Here is a 16,581-nt window from a genome sequence, read left to right as displayed (position 1 = left end):
GTCACTTAAAAGGGAATGCAATGGGCCAGGCACGGTGACTCATGCCTGTACTCCCAGCACCTTGGGAGGCCGAGGCAGGTGGATCACTTGAGCCCAGGAGTTTGAGATGAGCCTGGCTGGCAACATAGCAAAATCCTGTCTACAAAAAATAAAAAAATTAGCCAGGCATGGTGAAGGCCTGTAGGCCTACCTGCTCAGGAGGCTGAAGTGGGAGGATCACCTGAGCCCAGCAGGTCTGCAGAAGGCTGCAGTGAGCCACGATCGTGCCACTGCACTCCAGCCTGGGTGACAGTGAGACCCTGTTTCCAAAAAAATAAAAAGGGATAGGATGAAAAGTTAAGCTCCAGGGTTGCAATGAAAATAGCAGAGTTAACTTCGGTGAGTTCAGGATGTAAGCTGTGGTGACACTCGGGCGTAGCCTGGCTGGAGCCCAGGGCATGGCTGCAACCGTTCAGACCCACAGTGGGACTCCCTCAACTAGGCAGGAACTAAGGTCCAGAAAGGCCCTACTGGGCCCAATGAAGGCGCTTCTCTCCCATTCAAAGCCAGCTCTGTCCTCAGTCTAAGAAAAGTGAAGCGTTCCACAAACAATTTTCAGGTCAATTTTTACTAGTGTCTAGAAGACATTTAGGAGAATTCCAACTGATTACCATTTACAGTGATCACAATGAAACTACTCAGAGTTATCACTGAACTTCAGTAAAAAATACAACAGAGTACCATCAGGACACTGATGGCAGCGAGAGGGCAGGAGACTGCTCCATCACTCTGCTCATGTCTATACTGCCAAGGTCCCCACCACACCCCCGCCCGGGGCAGAAGAGGCAGCGTGCAGATCTCTGCTGCCGGGAAAGAGCTCCTGAAGTCGTGGGATCTGGATACCGCTGGAGACGGGGCCTTCCGCGGGTCTCCCACCTCTCGAGGGACTACAGGGGGAGGCGTCTCCAGTGGGCAGCCTTGGGTCACTTCCACAGCTCCCCCAGCGGCTTCTCTGTGGCAGTGTGGATGGCGTCCTCAGAGAGCACACGGATGTCCTCGTGGACAGCTTCAATGCTTTTGGAAGCATCCACCATCTGTTCCCACCGGGGTTTCGGGAGAAAGAGGCTCATCAGCACGTTCCAGGCTGGGCATGGGAGCCCACACCTGTAATCCCAGCACTTTGGGAGGCCCACGAGGGAGGACTGCTTGTACCCAGGAGTTCAAGACCAGCCTGGGCTACACAGGGACACCCAACCTCTGCAAAATAATTGGCACCACTGTACTCCAGTCTGGGTGACGCAGTAAGACCCTGTCTCAAAACAACACCATGTTTCATTCTGTCCTCTGTGCTCGTGGCGGATTTCACACAGGCCAGGCTCTGGAAGGCCAACCTGAACCTCCTGGCAGTGTGGTGACCTCTGGGATACCCCACACCTCTCTGAACCTCAACCTTGATAGTGCCCACGGTACAAAGCCACCCGGCATTCCTGCCACAGCCCTGATGCAGGAGAAACATGACATGCCAACTGCCCACTCCTGCTCTCAGCCGACCTGAGCCTCCTTGTGACCCCAACCCCGATGAGTGCCCACTTGCAGGAGTGAGGCATAGCCCTCAGCACAGCCAGGCCCACCCAGCCCACCAGCTCGCAGTGAGTGGGAAGCACAGAGGGCAGACCCTGCCCTGCCCACGCTCCTGGGCACTGCCTAGAACGTAAGGAAGTTCCGCAGCAGCCAGACAGGACTGATGCAACACTGGGCCTGACCCGTCCCTGAGGGGAAGACGAATTTGGTCCTAACAGCTGTGCCGTACAATGGCGTGAATGGTGCGAGGAACGTGGGGAGGGCATGAGCACGCGGGACGGCCTTCTCTGCACCAAGGCAGGCAGTGAGAGGAACTCGGAAGCACTGGCGTCTCAACGGCGTCCCGGCTTCTGCTGTCAGGTGGCGCAGGACCCTTCTCAAGCTTCTTGAGAGATTTCCGGGATACCCTACACCTCTCTGAACCTCAACCTCAACAGCAAATTCTAGAAAATCTGCCAGAAGCGTGGAAGGCACTGGGAAGAGTCTAACCATTTCATGAGGTGTGACTGTGATGGAAGGAGAGTGACCCTCTACACAAAAGCCGCCTTCCCAGATGCCACTCACCGGCCACTGTGCAGCCACACAGCTGTCGCCCAGAACCACCCAAGATGAGCCTCTCCGGGCAGCTGACTGCCAGAGGGAATGCCGCACGGCCAGAAAAGGGTGCTGCTATCCCGCCTGTGTTCCGGGAAACGAAAAGCTGTGACCAGCATCATCTGCAGGCACAGCTGGTCAGGCTGGGGCAGGCCCTCGAGCACTGCTGTGTGGAGCTCAAGGGACAGAAGCTCTGCGGGCCGTGGCCACGACGACAGTGCTGGCGCCGGACGTGCCAGAAGCCGTGGCTGCTGTCTGGAAAGAGGCCACGTGGGCGGCAGTGGGCACAGGCGACTGGAGCCTGGGGGAGAGGTGGGGGCTGTGGTTGGGAGGAGCAGAGGCGTGCCTGCGTGTCCACTGGGAGGGGAGAGCCCAGCGTCCTGGGAGTAGACAGAGTAGAGCCAGACCTGGGACTGCTGAGACTGAAGGAGGCAGGGCTGAAGGGAAAGCCAGCACACGGCACCCTCCTGAACTCAGCCAGGTGCGGCCGCAGCGCCCACGCCCAGCGGGAGGCCTGCACCAGAGGACACAGTGGCAGGAACAGCCTGGCACTCATGTCTGAAGAGGGGCTGAGGCTGTGGAGGATTGCGCAGACTCTCACCTGACCCACCAGACAAAGCGCCAAATGTCAACATTTAGCAAAACTCACCGGATTAGAATTTGCTGGCACTAGCTGGGTGCAGTGGTTCACACCTATAAACCCAGTACTTTGGGAGGCCGAGACGTACAGATCGCCTGAGGTCAGGAGTTGGAGACCAGCCTGACCAACGTGGAGAAACCCTGTCTCTACAAAAATGCAAAAAAAGTTAGCCAGGCATGATGACAGGTGCCTGTAATCCCAGCTACTCGGGAGGCTGAGGCAGGAGAATCACTTGAACCCAGGAAGTGGAGGTTGCAATGAGCCGAGATGGCGCCACTGCACCCCAGCCTGGGCGACAGAGCAAGACTCTGTCTCAAAAAAAAAAAATTTGCTGGCACTGAGAACCCCTGAACGACTACTCCCGGGGCTCCGCATCTGGGAAGACCAGACAGAACGGCAGCAGCTCTGCTGGTGCGCCTGTGCCAGTCACCACAGGGTGTAATCCTGAGCCACTGCTCGACGGTTCCTACTTCCTACTGTGCAGTTCTGGGATTCTCACCTTCCAGTTCAAAGTCGTGTCTCTCATGAGCTGGTGGAAACACCGGAGGGCCCGCTCCTGGAAAGCCCTGTTCTCGTAGCGCTCATGGCCATACGCTCCCCGCTTGGCAGCATCTGCCAACTGTAACTGGAGGAACAGGACCAGGTCGGGTTTGGGAAGGCCCACGTCTGGCTGTTTACACCAATCTAGGGAAAAATTCTGCCAACAAAGAACCCAACAGTTAAAGCTTAGTGTGGTCTAGGTTTTTGTTTCAAAAGTCATAAAAATGGGAAAAAATTTGGGGACATTTGGTGAGGCACCAAGACGTGAGACTGTTTATATGGTGGCTCGTGTTTAATTTTTAAAACCTCAAATTAAAGGTTTTGCTTTCTCCAATGTCACCTTCTCGTTTTTCCTTTGTAAACAGACAAGTGGACAGAAACGTAGGCAGGTAGAATGGCTCCCGGTCCCCGCCACCCACAGCCCAGGCCCCACGGAGGCCCTCCCAGCGCAGCTACAGGCCCGGTGGCCAGGAGGAAACAGCCTATGTACAGAGCCCCTGGAGACCCCCGGCCTAGGACGCCTACGGCAAAGAGCAGCTGGGTCCGGACACAGGCACGGGGTCCTTGGCAGTGTCCTTTCTGCCATACACAGGCCAGGGTCTCATCCCCCATGGAAGAACAGGAAGGAGACAAACTCCTAGAGCCTGCTGTGTGCCAGCCCTGTGCCAGCCTAGCCTCCCCCACTGGCCCTCCTTGCCAGGGCTGTGCAAACACCCTCTGTCCCTCCCTTACTCATCCCATCTCCCTCCAAATGCTGTCCTGTTTCCGGAGGAAAGGTAGGACTGGAAAGGCTGTGACTCCAGGTCATCACACAACAGCACCATGAGCTGAGGGAAGGCGTCCACCAGCACCTCCCACAGGGCCTGCGGCTGTCAGTCGATCCGCACAGCAGGAAGAAGCAAAGGAATCATGAGTCTTGTTCTCCTTATTATACAACTTAATACTTCAGAGGGGAAGGACTCAAGCTAACACATGAGAAATGGCAGAATTAAAAAGTGAGGGCGTGGCCAGGCACGGTGGCTCACACCTGTAATCCAGCACTCTGGGAGGCTGAGGCGGGCAGATCACAAGGTCAGGAGATCAAGACCATCCTGGCTAACACGGTGAAACCCTGTCTCTACTAAAAATACAAAAAATTAGCCAGGCTTGGTGACGGGCGCCTGTAGTCCCAGCTACTTGGGAGGCTGAGACAGGAGCCAAGATCGCACCACTCGTACTGCACTCCAGCCTGGGTGACAGAGCGAGACTCCATCCAAAAATAAAATAAAAATAAAAAGTGAGGGCGGTTATCATGAAACATAACCACATTATCTTTCTTTTTACTGTCTCTTTAAGGGACAGAGCTGGGCGCAGTGGCTCACAGCTGTAATCCCAGCACTTTGAGGGGCTGAGGCAGGAGGATGACTTGGGCCCAAGAGTTGAAGGTTACAGCAAGCTTTGATTGTTCCACTGCACTCCAGCCTGGGCAACAGAGGGAGACCCCCTCTTGCAAAAAAAGGGGAAAAAAAAGTACTACAAATGAACCATCTTTGAAAATGCATCTGTGCGCTGGGCGCAGTGGCTCATGCCTGTCATCCCAGCACTTTGGGAGGCCGAGATGAGTGGATCACTTGAGGTCTGGAGTTTGAGATCAGCCTGGCCAACATGGGAAAATCCCGTCTCTACTAAAAATACAAAACTTAGCTGGGCACGGTGGCGTGTGCCTATAATCCCAGATACTCGGGAGACTGAGGCACGATAATCGCTTGAACCCAGGAGGCAGAGGTTGCACTGAGCTGAGATCACACCACTGCACCCAGCCTGGGTGACAGAATGAGACTCCATCTCAAAGGAAAAAAAAAAAGAAAAGCATGTGGAAAATATAATCCAAATAACAACTGTGGTTCTATCTGTGAAACAATCTCTAGCTGCATAAATGTTTGCTCTTCTTATTGATAAAACCAAATTAATCTAGCAAAGAGATAAAAGGAATTTAAGAATCACAAAACTCTGCAGAGTAATCGGAGGCATGTCACTCGTACTCGCATTCAAGGGCAGTCCTGGGTCCACACACCTGTGCTCGCCCGACAGGAGGCCAAGTGGCACTCACCTCCTTGGCACCGGTGAAGGCCACACCAGAAAATGCATATCTGTCCACGATGAGGGTCACACCCTGGCTCAACTTTTCCTTAATTAAGGGCCTGAAAAACAGAGGATGCTCCTGAGCCCTGGTTCTGGTTTCATAGGCCTTGAACTGTCAAGCTTAAATTATCCCAACAGGCCGTGCGTGGTGGCTCACGCCTGTAATCCCAGCACTTTGGGAGGCTGAGGCGGGTGGATCACAAGGTCAGGAGATCGAGACCATCCTGGCTAACACGGTGAAACCCCATCTCTACTAAAAATACAAAAAATTAGCTGGACATGGTGGCGGGCGCCTGTAGTCCCAGCTTCTCAGGAGGCTGAGGCAGGAGAACTGCTTAAACCCAGGAGGTGGAGGTTGCAGTGAGCCGAGATCACACCACTGCACTCCAGCCGGGGTGACGGAGCGTCTCGAGACTCCATCTCAAAAAAAAAAAAAAAAATTTATCCCAACAATACAACTCAGAAATCTCATACGACAACAGATACAGCACAGTGATTTGTAACCTTATTTTTAATCCAAAAAGGTCGGGATCTTCTCCAGAAGATGCCATTCCCACACCTCCAACAAAACCCGACATGGAAAAGATAACCTCACTAAATAGTAACAAACACAACTGGTAAACTTCAATGTTCCAGAAACACCGCAAGGGAAAGGGGAAGCATTGTCAGCCGTCTGGGCAGAAAGGCCAGCACTACCCTGTCCAGGAAGAGGAAAGCACAGGCAAAGAAGAGAGCAGAGGATGGTGGCAGAGGAAGCGCGGGTACAGCCAGCAGGTGACTCGTCCATGCTTATGACCCCTAACCTGGACTGCAAGGATGTTCTCTACCAAATATCACAAGTCCACCATCACCCCTACAGCCGCCAAGATCACGGATGTACAAAGACATGGGACCCGACACTAGTGAGAAGCACTGCTCAAGACAGAGAAAGAAAAGTCTGATTCAATCGACTCAGCCAGTCTCACTGGGGCCTTCAAATCACAGGGGCACCCACATAAGGAGTCAACTGGCCTCTGACAAAGCAGCAGAAGGACGCAATGGCGCAAAGGCAATTTCCTCAACAAACGCTGCTGGAACAACTGGACATCCTCATGAAACAGCATAAATTAGAGCAGACCGTATACCCTCCACAAACATAAATTCAAAATGAATCACAGGCCGGCACAGTGGCTCACGCCTGTAATCCCAGCTCTCAAGGAGGCAGAGGCAGGAGGATAGCTTGAGCCCAGGAGTTCAACACCTGCCTGGGTAATATAGTGAGACCCTGTTCTCCACAAAAAGGGGGGGAAAAAAAAAAGACAAAATGAATCACAGACCCAAATGTTAAATGCAAAACTATGTAACTCCTAGACAATAACACAGGAGAAAACTTAGATCACCTGGGGTTTGGCAGACTGTTTAGATACAAAACCAAAGGCACAACCAATGAGAGAGTTGATTAAGATGGACTTCACGAAAATAGAAAACTTTCTGCTTTGTGAGAGACACAGTCAAGAGAAGGAACGGAAGCCGGGCGTGGTGGCTCATGCCTGTGAGCCCAGCACTTTTGGAAGCCATTTGGCGGGATGGATCCCTTGAGGCCAGGTGTTTGAGACCAGCCTGAGCAACAACAGTAAGACCCCCATCTCTACAAAAAATGTAAACATCAGCCAGGGGCCGGGCGCGGTGGCTCACGCCTGTAATCCCAGCACTTTGGGAGGCCGAGGCGGGCGGATCACAAGGTCAGGAGATCGAGACCACGGTGAAACCCCGTCTCTACTAAAAATACAAAAAATTAGCCGGGCGCGGTTGTGGGCGCCTGTAGTCCCAGCTACTCGGGAGGCTGAGGCAGGAGAATGGCGTGAACCCGGGAGGCGGAGCTTGCAGTGAGCCGAGATCGCGCCACTGCACTCCAGCCTGGGCTGGGCGACAGAGCGAGACTCCGTCTCAAAAAAAAAAAAAAAAAAAAAAAAAACATCAGCCAGGGATAGTGGCATGCACCTATAGTCCTAGCTACTCCAGAGGCTGAGGCAAGAGGATCACTGGAACCCAGGAGTTTAAGGCTACAGTAAGCTGTGATCATGCCACAACATTCCAGCCTGGGCAACAGAGCAAGACATTTCTCTTTAAAAAAAATAAATAAATAAGGCTGGGCAGGGTGGCTCATGCCTCTAATCACAGCACTTTGGGAAACAAGACAGGAGGATTGCTTGGGTCCAGGAGTTCAAGACCAGCCTGGGCAACAATGGTGAGATTCCATCGCTACAAAAAAATTTTACAAACATTAGCCAGGTGTGTTAACATGCCTGTAGTTGCAGCTACTTGGGAGGCTGAGGTGGGAAGATCACTTGAGGTCGAGGCTACAGTAAGCTGTGATTGTGCACTGCACTCAGCCTGCATGACAAAGAGAGACCCTGTCTAAAAAAAGAAAGAAGAGAAAAAGGAAAAGACAAACCACAGCATAGGAGAAAATATGTATAAAAGACACATTTTATAAAGGACTGGTATCTCAAGCATACACCGAATTCTTAAAACTCAAAAATAAGAAAACAACCAACCCCCTTAAAAAGTGGGTCAAGGCTGGGCGTGATGGCTTATGCCTATATTCCCAACACTTTGGGAGGCGTAGGCATGGTTCATCACTTGAGGCCAGGAATTTGAGACCAACCTGGACAACATGGTGAAACCACATCTCCTCAAAAAATACAAAATTGGCCAGGCACGGTGGCTCACGCCTGTAATCCCAGCACTTTGGGAGGCTGAGGTGGGTGGATCACCTGAGGTCAGTTCAACACCAGCCTGGCCAACATGGTGAAACCTCATCACTAATTTAAAAATAGAAAAATTAGCCGGGCATGGTAGTAGGCACCTGTAATCCCAGCTACTTGGGAGGCTGAGAAAGGAGAATTGCTTGAACCTGGGAGGCATAGGTTGCAGTGAGCCAAGATCGCCCCACTGAACTCCAGCCTGGGCGATGAAAAAGAAACTGTCTCAAGAGGAAAAAAAAAAAAAGAAATACAAAACGTAGCATGGTGGCATGCACCTGTAGTCCCAGCTACTTGGGAGGCTAAGGCAGGAGGATCGCTTGAGCCTGGGAGGTAGAGGCTGCAGTGAGCCAAGACCGTGCCACTGTACTCCAGCCTGGTTGAGACCCCGTCCCAAAAAAAAGAGTGGGCCAAAGCACTTAACAGATACCTCATGAAACCAGATATACAGATGGCAAACAAGCATATGAAAAGATACTCCACATCATACGTCAACAGGGAAACGCAAACCAGAACAATGAGGTACCACACACCCCTTTCAGAATGGCAAACATCCGAACACTGACACCACCAAATGCTGGTGAGGATCTGGAGCAGTAGGAACCCTCGTTCACTGCTGAGGAGAATGCAAAATGCTGCAGCCACTCTGGAAGACAGTTTAGCACAAGCTTGTCCAACCCGAGGCCCCCAGGCTACATGCAGCCCAACACAAATCCATAAGCTTTCTTAAAACATTATGAGATTTTTTTCTTTAAGCTCATCAGCAATTGTTAGTGTATTTTATGCGTGGCCCAAGACAGTTCTTCCACTGTGGCCCAGAGAAGCCAAAAGACTGGACACCCATGGTTTAGCAGTTCTTTACAAAAATAACAGTCTTACCACATATTAAAGCAATGGTATTCCCTGGCATTTACCCAAAAGAAGTGAAAGCTTATGACCACACAGAACCCTGCATGAGGATGTTTATAATGGTTTTATAACTGCCAAAACTTGGAAGCAACAAAGATGTCCTTTAGTAGGTGAATGAACTATGGTACATCCAAACAATGGACTATTAATTAGGGAAAATAAGACATGAACTATTGGTCGGGCATGGTGGCTCACGCCTGTAATCCCAGCACTGTGGGAGGCCGAGGTGGGAAGATCACTTGAGGTCAGGCGTTCAAGACCAGCCTGGCCAACATGGTGAAACCCTATCTCTACTAAAACATACAACTTAGCTGTGCATGGTCGTATGCGCCTGTAATCCCAGCTACTCAGGCAGCTGAGGCAGGAGAATTGCTTGAATCCGGGAGGCGGAGGTTGCAGTGAGCTGAGACTGCGCCATTGCACTCCAACCTGAGCAACACAGTGAGACTCTTGTCTCCAAGCCATGGTTAGACATAGAGGAAACTTAAATATCTATTAGGGAAACAAGTAACCTGTAGCAGAACAGATGGACAAAAGAGATGTAGCCTTGGGTACCTGGGATAAGATTATCTAAAAAGTAAAATCAGGATTATTCTTCATTTTAAATTGGGCATACATATACGTGTTTCATCACTTTTCTACAAAGCCACAAAAAGCAAAATCAGAAGAACAATTGCCTCCATAAAATCTAGACGTGTTAAAAAGATTATAAAAATTGTCTCATTTTCATTTAAGACTTCGAGTGGGAATAGCCTTTCCAAGCAAGACACAAAGCTAAGCCAGAGGAGAATAATGCAGCGTTTCATGTAACACGGATGAGGAGGAACCAGTGAAAGTTCACCAGCAGGGAACAGGCTAAATGTACCGTGGAACAACTTTTCTAGAGAACATGCTACAACAATGAAAAAGCATGAGAAGGGCAGAGTTAGGGGATCTGTCAGTGCAGAAATCTGTAAGGCAGAGTTAGAAAGTTGCCAAATAATTTGTATGGTATGACCTCATTTATGTTAAAAAACAAAATTCTAACTATAGTAGTTTCTACATATGTATATAAACATAAAAACATCTGAAAGAACACACATGAACATTAAGTGTTGAATGAAGAGGAAACCTACTACGATGACGTAAAACAAAAAAGGTGGTAGGAGAGTTCATATAAACTATAACCTTCAGTTACTAATGTATCAATATCGGTTATCAATTTTAACAAATGTAACATAATACAGCACATAAATAATAGGGAAGGGGGAAGGCAGGGGTAGTATGTAGGGAGCTCTCTACATACTCTACTTTTTGATCAATTTTTCTGTATACCTAAAGCTATCTTTAAAACATTAAGTCTATGAGGCCAGGGGTTTGAGACCAGCCTGAGCGATATGGTGAGACCTTGACTCTACTTAAAAAAAAAAATTAGCTGGGCTTGGCAGCATGCACGCACGGTCCAACCTGCTCGGAATGCTGAGGTGGGAGGACTGCTTGAGCCTAGGAAGTTGAGGCTGCAGTGAGCCATTATCGTGTGACACTGCACTCCAGCCTGGGCCACAGAGCAATACCTTGTCTTAAAAAAAAAAAAAAAAAAAAAAGGGCCAGGTCTGGTGGCTCACACCTGCTGTAATCCCAGAACTTTAGGAGGTCAAGGCAGGCAGATCACAAGGTCAAGAGAGACCATCCTGGCCAACACCGTGAAACCCTGTCTCTACTAAAAATACAAAAATTAAATTAAAAAATAAAATAAATTAAAAATACAAAAATTAGCTGGCTGTGGTGGCACGCGCCTGTAGTCCCAGCTAGTCGGGAGGCTGAGGCAGGAGAATCCCCTGAACCCGAGAGGCAGAGATTGCAGTGAGCCGAGATCGCACCCTCTGCCTGGTGACAGAGTGAAACTCCGTCTAAAAAAATCCGAAAAACTTAAGTCTATTAGTTATGGGGTGTGGGGAGCAGAAGGAAGAAACAGCATTCGTTAGTGCCCTTTGGGAACTAGGGGCTTCACCACCTCTGATCACAGGACTGCTAAATAAAAGAACCTGAGGCCCTAGCATGACTGTCATTGTCATTCAGAATCAAGTGCGGCATTCACTGTATCTCAGGAGGAAGGAAAGTGGCCGGGGCAGGGGCAGCAATGTACAATGGTTTTTACACTTGTTCCCAGCGATTTGCAGAAAAAAGCAGGTGCACCGCGTGATCCTCCACGTCACTTTTCTTTTCCAAGTAGGAACTCAGAAGTTTGCCGATTTCCGTTGATCTTTCTAGAAAAAAAGAGAAACACACAAAATACAAGTGAGATCAGGCTTTCCCTCTACATGACAATATAGTTTGGGCTGAATTTCTCCTGGACTCAAGTCTCACTTTGAGTTTTACTTTACTAAATCTCTAGACAGGTTTGGCTCTTCTGCGGAAGTCAAAGGAATTTCTCTGAGAAAGAAGAGCAATCTGCAGACAAGCTGGGATGAAAAATGCTTTAGGAAAAAAGAACTCGGGAAGAAAGTGGAGACTTCAAAGCAAGCATTTATAAAATTTGTGGACTGGGTGGCCTAGGATTAAGGTCAATGCTTCACTTGAAAACTTTAAAATATATGCTATAAAACCCCTGAAAGCGCGAACAGTCATCAAACAAAACACAACACCCGAAACATCCACAAAAATGACACATGGACTACAAAAGAACTGGAGGAAACTTTTGGGGTCGAGACCACGGTTTCGCGCGGGTTTACACGTCAGTCATCACCATACCCCGCACTTCAAGACACGCAGCGTGGGCCGGGGGCGGTGGCGCGCGCCTGTGGTCCCGGCTACTCGGGAGGCTGAGGCGGGAGGATCGCTTGAGCCCGGGAGGTCCAGGCTGCCGTGAGCCGAGATGGCGCCACTGCATTCCAGCCTGGCCGACACGGCGAGAGCCCATCTTTTAAAATAAAAACCGCGCAGTTCACAGCACGTCGACCGCAGGCAACTAAGCTTAGGAGCAAAGAGTCCCTGGGAAGGCAGAGGCGCCGAAAGCCGCCGCGCACCCCCACCCGCCGCGCGCACCCACCCGGGAACCGGAGCAGTTCCGCGCGGTGGCCCGCGGCGCACAGCGTTTCCACCAGCTTGCGGCTCTGCGTGCTCTTCCCCGCGCGGTCCACGCCCTCCAGCACTATGAGAGCCCCGCGCCGGGCCGCCATGACTGTCCACCGCCCGCCCCCTGCGTCTCCACATCTCCTTCCGGAGCTCCCATTGGCCGGCATCAACAGCGCGCACCGTGATTGGCTCGCATTTCCCGGCCTCAGCCGGATTCGAAGGGATTGGCCGGGGCTGGGGCGAGGGCGACGCGCTGTGGGACCGACACTCGCGCCTGCGCCCTGGGCCTTGCCGTCACTGGATTGGGCGTCCTGGGCTTCCGGGGCGGAAACCGGTGCCCCGTGTCCCGTGCGGGCCTCCGTCCTCGGGCTAGCAGAGCCTTTCGCTTCGGGAGAGCCGGTGACGCCGCGCGGGCTGGATGGCTGCACACGCTGGGTCAGGGCGCGGACGAGCGGGGGGCAGGGTCGGAGGGGCTCCCGGGCGCTGCCCGGGCAGCGTCGCCTCTCGTTGGCTCCTGGCTGCGCGCAGCGGGCCCGACTCTCACGGCCCTGCGGTGCCCGCTGCACGCGCGAGGGCTCCGGTCCCGCGGCGCGCGAGACGCACGAGCGAGATGCCTTCCGAAGCGCGGGGCCCAGTGCCCAGGCTCAGCCGGGGCGCCTCCCAGAGCTCACCTGGAGCCCACCCCGACTGCGTTCTGGAAACGCTGTGTTTGACAGCAGGGGCAGGATAGGGGGCTGTGTAGACACTGGCTATCTGGCAGTTGTAGTAAAACCGTGGGGTTGATAAATGTTCACCATTGTTCCTGAAGCGCAAAACTGCAGGGCTCTGAAAAGTCCGTGTGTGTGTTTGTGTTGTTGTTTTGTTGTTTTTTGTTGTTGTTTTGTTTGAGGCGGAGTCTCGCTCTGCCGCCCAGGCTGGAGTGCAGTGGCGCGATCTCGGCTCACTGCAACCTCCGCCTCCCGGGTTCAAGCCATTCTCCTGCCTCAGCCTCCCGAGTAGCTGGGACTACAGGCGCCGCCACCACACCCGGCTAATTTTGTGTATTTTTAGTAGAGGCGGGATTTCACCGTGTTAGCCAGGATGGTCTCGATCTCCTGACCTCGTGATCCTCCGCCTCGGCCTGCCAGAATGCTGGGATTACAGGCGTGAGCCACCGCGCCAGGCCAAAAAGTCCGTTTTAAAAGGTGATGTATACAAATTATAGCACGGAGAGAGAACGGGCAAGTTGTTTCCTCTTTCCATGCCTCCAACTCCTCTGAAATGTGGGTCATGATGGTAAGAGGAAAAACTGTCTCTGCTATAGAGAGGTGGAAAAAGTCCCGCGAAGTGTCCCTGGCATCTAGAAAGCGCTCAGTCGCGTTTGCTGTTATCTTAGGGATATCTGGCTGCCTGGACATTTCTCAGATGAGACTTTTTGTTATTTTAGATACCTAAATTACTACTATCTTTATGTGCCAAATTGTCAGTTGTCAGCTAGACCTCACTTTCTGCTTAGCAGAAGAAAAGGTAGGAACTGCATTTCCCAGAATCATCTGTGTAGCTCTGTATTACAGCCTGCCAGAGAGAGGCACTCATACCTTTAGAGGCGATTATTCTTGGGAGGCACTCTCAGCCAGAAATATAGATGAAATTCAAGGCTGTTTGCTAATGAGCTTTTGAGAACCACCTGCCTCACTGATGTAGACCAAGAGATTGCTGGTAGCTTTCTAGTGTTGAGTTTGCATTGGCTTTGCCATGAGCTCTTGAGACCTCCACCCACTTCAGTGCTTTGGGCTGAGGTCATTGGCAATAATTTCCCTGACTTTGCTCCCAGCCTTTGTGTAAGCCCATTATCACTGCATACCTAGAGTAGCTTTGTGTTTTCCAGTAGCTGAACCCTGCCCAATTCAGTTTGGGGTTCTGGGTTATATTATTATTACCAGTTATGCCCTTTTTTCCTTTTTAATTTACTTTTATTTTTATTTTTTTTGAGATGGAGTCCTGCTCTGTCGCCCAGGCTGGAGTGCATTGGCGCAATCTCGGCTTACTGCAACCTCCACTTGCCGGGTTCAAGCGATTCTCCTGCCTCAGCCTCCTGAGTAGCTGGGATTATAGGTGCCTGCCACCACCCGCCTGGCTAATTTTTGTATTTTTAATTTATTTTATTTTGTAATTTAATTTTTTTTTTTTTTTTGAAACGGAGTTTCTCTCTTGTGGCCCAGAATGGAGTGCAATGGCATGATCTCGGCTCACTGCAACCTCCACCTCCCGGGTTCAGCCTATTCTGCCTCAACTCCCAAGTAGCTGAGATTACAGGCGCCTGCCACCACGCCCAGCTAATTATTGTATTTTTAGTAGAGATGGGGTTTCACTATGTTTGCCAGGCTGGTCTCGAACTCCTGACCTCGGGTGATCCACCCACGTCAGCCTCCCCAAGTATTGGGATTACAGACGTGAACCACCGCACCCGGCCTGCCCTTCCTTGACGTCCAGCTTAGCTGTGAGACTTCCAAATGGTGATGTAAAGTATTCTGCTGTCTTGTGCCCCGTTCAGGCAGAAGCTCTAAAAGGTGTTTTGTGGTTTAGTCCCTCCCTTTCTGCCCCCAGCATGAACACAGCATGTGCACAGTGAGAGCTGATTTTTCACCCCAGATCCTGTAACAAAGGCACGTGAAGTACAGCCGTCAGCAAGAAGTAAGCCATTGTGATTTCGAGTCACTGAGACTTTGGGATCCTTTGTTACCACAGCACAACCTAGCGAACGCTTACAAGTACTAAGAATGGTACTTATTATTCTCTTACATAGATAATCAAAGTAATATCCTTTTTTTCTGATTGATACCTCCTTATAAAATACCATCTTGTTGCCCTCCAAAGGATGAAGGGGATTGTAGTAAGGAAGACCACGTTCCCGGGGCTGGGCGAGGCTGCAGTACTGCCTCTCGTCAGGTCCAGGAGGACTCAGCAGGCTGATGAGGAGGAACACAGGGCATCCGTGTTCCTGCATGCATGGCTTTCCTGGCTCCCCTGGGACGGGAGGAAGGTGAGGATGGAGGGAATCTGGCTGGCTGGGCCTTGTATACTGGGGAGTGGAGGACCCTTTTGACTGCAGGGATTGCTGAAGCACATGAGCATCTTGAAGTGTGTTAATAAGATACAAGAAACGCTTTTGCCTATTCCAGCACGGTGTACCTCTCGTAGGATGCTTTTTAGCACAGGTAGCGGAATACCAGCCAGCCCACTGTGGCTCAGAGCATTAAGGTATTCAGTCATCTGACATTACATGAAGTCCAGTGTTAGGCAGGAGCTCTGTGACTCAGGACATCAGGTTGGTCCACATTCTAGCAGTTCTCTTGGTGTTCCTGCCTGATCACAGGATGACCGCCACACCCCGGCCTGCTGACCTCAGTCCTGGCGTGGGCGTAGGAGGGTCTATGTGGCTGAGAATCCAGTGTCCTTCGTACTGCCACGCTGACAGCCTCAGCCTGATTTCCAGCACTGTCTGTCCTGGAGCAATGGGTGCGAGAGTCACTCCACAAGACCCTGGAGGCCCGATAGGCGAGTAGATCCACTTCATGGGTGAAATGTGGGATGCTGGGTCTGTGTGGTCAGAGATAATAGGTGAAATGGAGTTGGCCACAGGCTGATAATTGCAGAAAGATGCAGGTGGACACATGGGTTCATTAGGTTCTCTGCTTGCTTGCTTTTTTTTTTTTTTTTTCTCCAGACAGAGCCTCGGTCTGGGGACATTTGGATTGGGATGGGGGTGCTAACAGCATCTAGTGGGTATAGGCCAGGGATGCTGGGTAAACATCCTATGAAGCATGATGTGGCCCCACACAGTGAAATGTCATCAGACCCAAAGTGTCCCTTGTGCCAAGGTTGAGAAACTTGCTCTAAGCAGACCACAGCAGGCACGAGCCATCTCTCTGGCAGTTTTGTTTTGTTTTTTTTCCAGACAGAGTTTTGCTCTTGTTGCCCAGACTGGAGTGCAATGGCGCAATCTCGGCTCAATGCAAACTCTGCCTCCCAGGTTCAAGGGATTCTCCTGCCTCAGCCTCCCAAGTTGCTGAGATTACAGGTGCCACCACCACGCCCAGCTAATTTTGTATTTTCGGTAGAGATGGAGTTTCACCATGTTGGCCAGGCTGGTCTGGAACTCCTGACCTCAGGTGATCCACCTGCCTCGGCCTCCTAAATTTAGTATTGGGATTACAGGCGTGAGCCACTGTGCCTGGCCCTCTCTGGCAGTTTCTAAAATAAGGTCCCTTCAAAAGCGTTTGCCAGTTTTGTGTGTGTGAATGAAAGAAGACAAATTGGTCTCTGGGAGAGTTATATTTAATATATGATATGTGAGGGCCAATAACCCTTAATAATAAATATTTTTTTTAGACAAAATACATGAAGACCAGTTTCTACATAGAGAATCAGTAAAAGATG

General features: G+C 51.0%; 3 protein-coding genes across 10 annotated transcripts in view; 1 reads left to right on the top strand and 2 right to left on the bottom strand.

Annotated features, from left to right (window-relative positions):
• THAP4 (THAP domain containing 4) overlaps window positions 1–16,581 on the bottom strand; it is a 691,437-nt gene that overhangs the window by 78,064 nt on the left and 596,792 nt on the right. The gene's annotated exons all lie outside the window — the stretch shown is intronic.
• DTYMK (deoxythymidylate kinase) lies at window positions 592–12,452 on the bottom strand. Of its 3 annotated transcripts, XM_050751988.1 has the most exons (6): window positions 12,137–12,299; window positions 11,246–11,354; window positions 8,304–8,420; window positions 5,424–5,514; window positions 3,294–3,491; window positions 592–1,073 (listed from the first exon to the last, which is right to left on the bottom strand). In XM_050751988.1, the coding sequence occupies exons 1-6, from the start codon at window positions 12,264–12,266 to the stop codon at window positions 963–965; spliced, it is 756 nt and encodes a 251-aa protein (XP_050607945.1). In that variant the 5' UTR covers window positions 12,267–12,299; the 3' UTR covers window positions 592–962. The 3 variants fall into 3 exon arrangements, with proteins under 3 accessions (XP_050607945.1, XP_050607943.1, XP_050607944.1); XM_050751986.1 differs by lacking the exon at window positions 8,304–8,420 and having other exon boundaries at window positions 12,137–12,452; XM_050751987.1 differs by lacking the exon at window positions 8,304–8,420 and having other exon boundaries at window positions 3,294–3,419; window positions 12,137–12,384.
• ING5 (inhibitor of growth family member 5) overlaps window positions 12,426–16,581 on the top strand; it is a 40,638-nt gene continuing 36,482 nt past the window's right edge. Inside the window, exon 1 of the mRNA XM_050751985.1 lies at window positions 12,426–12,597. The gene's annotated coding sequence lies outside the window, so the exon portion shown is untranslated. The remainder of the gene's footprint in view (window positions 12,598–16,581) is intronic.

This window comes from Macaca thibetana, chromosome 12 (assembly GCF_024542745.1).
Source record: "Macaca thibetana thibetana isolate TM-01 chromosome 12, ASM2454274v1, whole genome shotgun sequence".
Taxonomy (NCBI): domain Eukaryota; kingdom Metazoa; phylum Chordata; class Mammalia; order Primates; family Cercopithecidae; genus Macaca; species Macaca thibetana.
This window is presented reverse-complemented; position numbering and strand designations above follow the sequence as displayed.